The 6,539-nt window shown below is 38.2% G+C and overlaps 1 protein-coding gene across 2 annotated transcripts in view; it reads right to left on the reverse strand.

The window, feature by feature from the left end:
* polr3a (polymerase (RNA) III (DNA directed) polypeptide A) overlaps positions 1-6,539 on the reverse strand; it is a 23,461-nt gene that overhangs the window by 3,616 nt on the left and 13,306 nt on the right. Inside the window, exons 21-27 of one of the 2 annotated variants that reach the window (XM_035665541.1) lie at positions 5,278-5,391; positions 3,863-3,898; positions 3,419-3,505; positions 3,234-3,316; positions 2,683-2,853; positions 2,167-2,260; positions 1,964-2,056 (exon numbers count right to left, since the gene is read on the reverse strand). In XM_035665541.1, the coding sequence (XP_035521434.1) occupies positions 1,964-2,056; positions 2,167-2,260; positions 2,683-2,853; positions 3,234-3,316; positions 3,419-3,505; positions 3,863-3,898; positions 5,278-5,391 (678 nt within the window). The remainder of the gene's footprint in view (positions 1-1,963; positions 2,057-2,166; positions 2,261-2,682; positions 2,854-3,233; positions 3,317-3,418; positions 3,506-3,862; positions 3,899-5,277; positions 5,392-6,539) is intronic. The other variant, XM_035665550.1, reaches the window with a different exon arrangement.

The following is a 6,539-nucleotide window of genomic DNA, read 5'->3' on the forward strand; positions in this document are numbered from 1 at the left end:
ATCAGGCTGGCTTGTGTGATATGATAAGTAAAACTAAAGGTGCACATCTTTTACCTACTTTGAGACATCTGAACCATAAACTGTATGATAATATATGGTATTGGTTTCATCTTTTTAAAGCACACCTGCCATTCATTCAGTCATGCACATAGAAACTCACGTTAGCTAACAAGAAGCTTCAAAATGTGTCTCTCGAAACTAAAGACACAAGTTGTTTGTGAAAATCGCTGCTTCCAGAGCTAATAGACAAGTATTTTTTTTTACTTTGCCAGCTGCAACAAGTAATAAACCAGTGTGTTTATTGTGTGATAAAGACATTGCGGTGATGGAAGAATATGAAAAGGCACTACAATCAAATTATGGCTCGTTTTCTGCCAGTTTTCCTGAGGTAGGAATGGAGGAGGAATAGTGCAGGGATTGATAGCATCTTTTCAGCCGAGTCAAGTGGCTCTTGGTGTGCCACTCTCGGACCCACCAACTCTTCACACAGCATGATTTCTGTCACTGACGCAAAAAGGCTAAAAATGACCGAGGTCTGATTTGGTACTTCTATAGCAGTAAATCACCTGATTGAGGCTACAGATTCAAAAATGCCTACATATTGTAGCCTGTTTTACTGTAACAAATATTGATATGGACTTATTTTTAAAAGCTCCTTATGTATGCTTGGAAGTGTTGTTGAGGATATTATAAACAGGCCTACGTACTTACTTGTTGTACTCCTGTATCAAGCCTTGCAACTATAGCTTTCTTACTTTTTTGTATGGAATTGATTACAATGATACCATTAAAGTGAAAGGAAAGATGTGTGTGAGTAGTTTACTCCATGTAATCATATATAATTTGTGGCCATTAATTGCTTATTCTGTGTGGCCCACGAAACCCCAAGAGATTTTCCAATTTGGTCCACTTGCTTATAATGTTAAATAGCTTCGATGTAAAGCAACAACGACTTCAGGGTATCATCAAAGGCAGATTATTTTAACTAAAAAGCCTCAAGGATGAAGATCACGGATGCCTATTCTATATCTGGGCCAAATACTTTGAAGATTAATTTGCTACCAGATCAAAGAAATTACTATTCAACCGTGTTTTTTCACCATGTTTCCCATGTTGGATTCATATTTACGTTATAGGTCTGATTGGTATCAGTCTTCTCATCTAATTCTGGGCAAGAAAGCAAATTAGCCTTTTTCCAAAAAAGTCAATCTGTTTCTTTAGTGACATCACCTAGGTGACCTGACGGAAGTCAGCAGAATGAGCTCAAAAGCAGAAAACAATTATAATAAATAATTTACATTTTGTTCTACTTTTTGATAATGTTAATCTGTGACAACACCTGTGTGTATGTAGTTTCACAGTAACACAAGTAGAAAAGAGTCAGAAAGTCAGAAAACTGACTCAGTACATAGTAATATCTATGTTAAATTTGTTAATACAAGTTGACATTGAACACCATCAGCTGCTGGCTAAACCAATTTTAATCAATATTATTTGTATAACGCTAAATCATACCAATGCAGGCCAAGTAGAGCTGTAGCAGCAACCCCCCTGAGAGTATTGAATTCAGCAAGGCAGTGTTTTAGTTCAGTATTGTTATTTTTTATTTTTATTTTTGTGAAGGATTATTTGAGTTTATCTTAACTTTCTAATTCAATAGTTTGACCGTTTTTCAACTTTTTGCCATTGCTCCTTTTGGCAAAAATAACATGGCACTTACCATGTTAACTGCTCAAAAGAAGTCTGGGACAGTAGCTTTTCCTATGTTCCCAGGACACAGCAATTATTTTGGTAAATACAGTGTCCTCTTAACTGTTAGAAATGATGGCCAAAACTACATAGACCCAAGTTGCAACACACCAAGCCAACCTTTAATCACTGTAGGCGTGGAAGAAGGGATACATTTTGAAATATTCACACAGACTGTCAGTAAAAAAAAAAAAGAAAAAGAAAGCAGTGGTACCTCCAGTCGCAGCAGCCTTATTCTCTCCAGTGACAACTTCACCAGGATGAAACAGTCATCTGGTAGAAAAACCTCTTCTATGTACTCCGAAATCTGTCAAGGAGACACACAATCCCTCTTTTGGTATCCTTCAGTCAATTCCTTCTATATAATGGCATTGATTAATTGATGAGGTGTGTAAAATATGCTACAGGTTGAAATACCTCTCCCAGGAGAGTTTTCTCAATCCTCCCCTTCACCAGCCTGGCGAAGTCAGCGTCGTCTTCCACATCCAAATTAGCAGTGATAATAGGGGTGCTGAGTGGTGAGCAGAGGACTTTCAATAGATTATTCGAAACAAATCAGGGATGTATTCATTACTGTGACACGGAGACAATTTCTATGGCCAGGCAGAGCTCATTTTGCTAAACGCACTAATTCAGTGTCTAAGCCGTAGACTAAGACAAGTGATCAACATTATTCTTCACCAAAACTGGCGTAGGCACTTTTGAGCTGCAAAAACAGAAGTGACGTCTGGACGCAACTGTCAAATACGAGAACTGTTTCCAGTCAGTGGTCACAAATAAGTTGTTATTCCATCTGGCAGTATTACTTTTCAATGACTTCCCGTAGACAAAGCCTGTACCTACCTTTGAAGGGTGAAAAAAGCTTCTACTTTTTCTTCTCTGCTCATATGGACACAAGGATGGAGAAATAGCACTGTAATTATTTAATCATACCTGATGTTCTTGGAAGCATTGATGATCTCTTTGATGCGAGGAACCCCCAGAGTGATGTTCATGGATGCTACACCGGCAAAGTGAAAGGTTTTCAGGGTCATCTGAGTACCAGGCTCTCCAATGCTCTGAGCACAAAGGGCCCCTACTGCGGAGCCGGGCTCCATCTGAGCTCTACACAGGTAAACACAAGAGACACTCATTAAACTGACATTTAAGGGAACGTGTTGGTCAGTTATGATACAAAAATCATCACCTTCAGGGAAAATCTAGTTTTAAAAAGACCATTTCCAGTACTAGCGGATTGTCATGAAATGTTATAAAGACGTACATGTCCCCCTCAGGATGAATTGGAATAACATTGCTAAACCCCTACCTTTTGATCTAGCACATGCAGTGCAGTGATCAGTGTCTTCTTGCAGCACAAAACAAAATTTTTGTGTGCATTAAATCTCTCTTTAAAATTTGGTTTAAACTAATCTTTTCTGTTTAAAAACAACTGTCGTGCTGAAAATGGGTAACAAGGGAATAAAACAGGGATGTGAGTCTTGTACCTCATGTACTTGTCTCGGCAGGTTTCAAGGTACTTCTCGAGCTGGGTGGGAGTTATGCGGTCAAGCTGATACAGAACTTTTGGCTGTAATACAAAGTTGAAAGAAAAGCAATTAAATTTCATGTATAGGCGAGCTTAAACATATTGCTGCATTCAGCACATTAATCCATTGTGTGTGGTGCCCACCTCGCTGGTGCCATTGTCGTTGATGCCGTACTTGTCTCTGGTCTTCTTGATCCTTTCTGAGACACTCTTAATAAATTTCTTTATCTCCTACGGTTGAGGGAAGAGAATTCACCAGCTTCAGTGGTCAAAAGGCTCATTAATATGTTTCAGAACAAACCTATTTCACACATCCCATGCAGTTGTTATTACAGTAAAACAGTTAAGACGTGGAGAATGCAACCTCCCAGTAAATCCCATTGAGCAATCCCTTTAAAAATCCATCAGCTGTACTTTAAAGAGAGCGGTTAGATGTCAAAGTGTGAATCAAAACACAATGAGGAGAACCGTTTTATTTTAAAAGTTCAAAATGGGATTATTAAATAAATTATTAATCTTTTCCAACTCTTGCTGACACACCATTCTCGATTCAGTTCAACCACAATCCAGCATGCGCTGTCACTATACCTCCAGGTACTTCTCTGAGCCTGTGTCTGTTAACTCCTTCACAAAAAGGGGGAAAGGTTCACATGTGTTACAGCCAGCACACAAGTAACTGCATGTAAGTGGCTTTGAGTTAATAGAAAGACAGTGTTTGCCATGGTATTCTTCATTATGGCATACTGGCAAAAGCCACTTTAAAAATCACTTTTTCTAGTGTGCTTGCATGCGTTAACGTTGCATCACGACCACAGGAGCTGTAATGAGTTTCTCTCTGCACTGTTAACCAGACTGTTACTGCATTTTTGTTTTTCATATTAACTAAAAAGTAAAAGTAAAAAATTTCAGCAACTTCAAAAGCACACGAGTTGACAGTTGCAGCACAAGATATACCAAGCTTTCAAAAAGTTCCACCCTAGTACAAAAAAGATTTATTCTGAAATACAGGTGGACGTGTGGGTATTTTGATTTCCCAGGTCAATTTTGTTATGGTATATTGTATTTGCTGAAATGATTGTTGTGTTTCCTGCAGCATTATAAGCAACTGCATTAGCACATCAACAATAATCTGTTGTTTTATCAACAAGAAACACTTGATATCATCGATCATTGAGAAAATCATTCATTCTGTTTTAAGGTTAATGATGTATTGAATTATACATGAATGGTTCTTATTGATCTCAAACAAACACCCACTGCATTTTAAAGGATAAGCCTGGCAATACTGGAAATATAATTCTTGCAACTTTTCTTGGACTTCTGATCTATGATTGAGCATTTTGAGCAACCAGTTGCAAAGACACTAGTGCACCAAATGTGTATTAATTCATGGCAGAAAACAGTCCTATGCACTCCTCTTCGAGTAAAGCTGGTCCAGCTGTACGAATCAAAGTTAGGGAGTTACAGAGCCTTTTTAAAAAACGATATATTTGTGAGAAGTTTACTCAGGAGGCCCTAACAGAGTGGGTAAGGAAGTATTGGAAGACACATTGTTGGTTGTAAAAATGCCAAAGAGTGTCAATCTTATCCTTTAATCTTTCCAGAGTAAAAACTTAAACAGTCTTCTCTGTAGGTAACACCTTGCGCTAAAATTCTTCATTGTTATCTCGATCGTAGAAATAATCGTCTCTGGTCTTCTTTGAAAGTTTTCTCATGAACTACAATTCCTACTTAGGTCAGTACTGAGGAAACATTTCAGAGATTGTTCGACCTTGACAGACGTTTTGAGCTCTTAAGAGTGCTTAAGATAATTATAATTATCAGCTTACACATCTACTTCACCTTGGGAAGTCAGTATCAATAAATTAAGTTGTCTGAAATGCATTTTGATAGCTTTGAACATACTTTCATTAAGCACAGTCACAACCACAATGGAAAAAATGATTTTCTTAATAAAACAAAATATGACTTGGATAGACAGTGCTTTACTGTGATGAGGGTACCTCCAAGAAGCTGTCTCTGCAGCACAAGAAGTCAGCTCTCTTCATGATAGCGTCAGCAGTGAGGACCAGTTCATTTTGACTGAGTGCAGGCTCGTATGGACATGTGTAGACCGCCTGGGTTGGAGAGGAATCAGATTATTGGGAGCCATCACTGCAGAAGCCCTCACACCCAGGTCAACAGCTCTTATTAATTACCACATTCACTGTGGTAAACACAGGTGGTATTTTACACTGATGGCGGACTGCTTGGAAATGCCAGGGGACTACAGTCTCCTCTCGAATATGCTTATAAATAGGCACAATTCTTGCGGTTGTGACCATATAAATTTGTGTTCAATTTACAAACATAACTGAGGAGGCTGTGTTGATAAAAAAAACATATTTTCTGTGTTTTCAATTAATCATAATTGAAAGAAGAGGTTTGTTCCCAAATATTACTCATGTCAATAAACCTTGGACAGCAGCAGAAAGCATTAATCAATTATTTTTCGTTGTTGTCTGCAGTTAATCCCAGCATATCCTGCTTTTCATGCAAACAAAGTTAATGACGTCAATGACCAACAGACTGAGTAAACATGAGAACAAATCTGGAGGTGAATCTAAGCCATTTTAAAACCTAGGAATATGTGCTCCTTTATTAACATCGTTAACCATAAAATCAATTCTAAACTACGGATCAAATTACTCAGCCTGCACCACTGATTTACTGCAGAGGAAATTAATTTAAACTTCCTGTAATTTAATCTAATTAACTGGGGTCTTAAATGCAGCAAGATCTATTGTGAAAATGTTCTTTTTTGTCCAACTGTAACTGTGTGTTTTCACGTGAGGAGCTTTTCTGCTAATGAGCTGCCTCTCTGGCTGGCAGGAGGCTTCTCACAGTGGGAAGATTCACACTGGTGTTTGTTCTCCAAGAGAACTGGCATATAATAGTCTGACACACATTACGCTTTCCTTAGGCTACACTGAGTCAATACTATGAGCCACACAAGCTTAGTTTTTTCAATAAATGTCCATTTCATTGTACAGGGCTGATAACACATCTGTCCTTTGAGTAGATCGATTTTTTTTAAGCTAGGTTGGCCAAGCCTGTATAAAAGGAAGGCAAGAAGGCTTCTTCCATTTCAACAAAATCACTTTGTGAAGTGAACGTACGACCTTCTCATCACGAGAAGCCACCTCTTCAGACTTGTTTTTTTCCTTTTTTACTGAAAAACAGACTAAACATTAGCATATCAAATGCTAAGTGGTGTGTAGTGCAT

This window comes from Morone saxatilis, unplaced genomic scaffold (genome assembly GCF_004916995.1).
Source record: "Morone saxatilis isolate NCDOM2014 unplaced genomic scaffold, NCSU_SB_2.0 Contig1, whole genome shotgun sequence".
Lineage (NCBI taxonomy): Eukaryota > Metazoa > Chordata > Actinopteri > Moronidae > Morone > Morone saxatilis.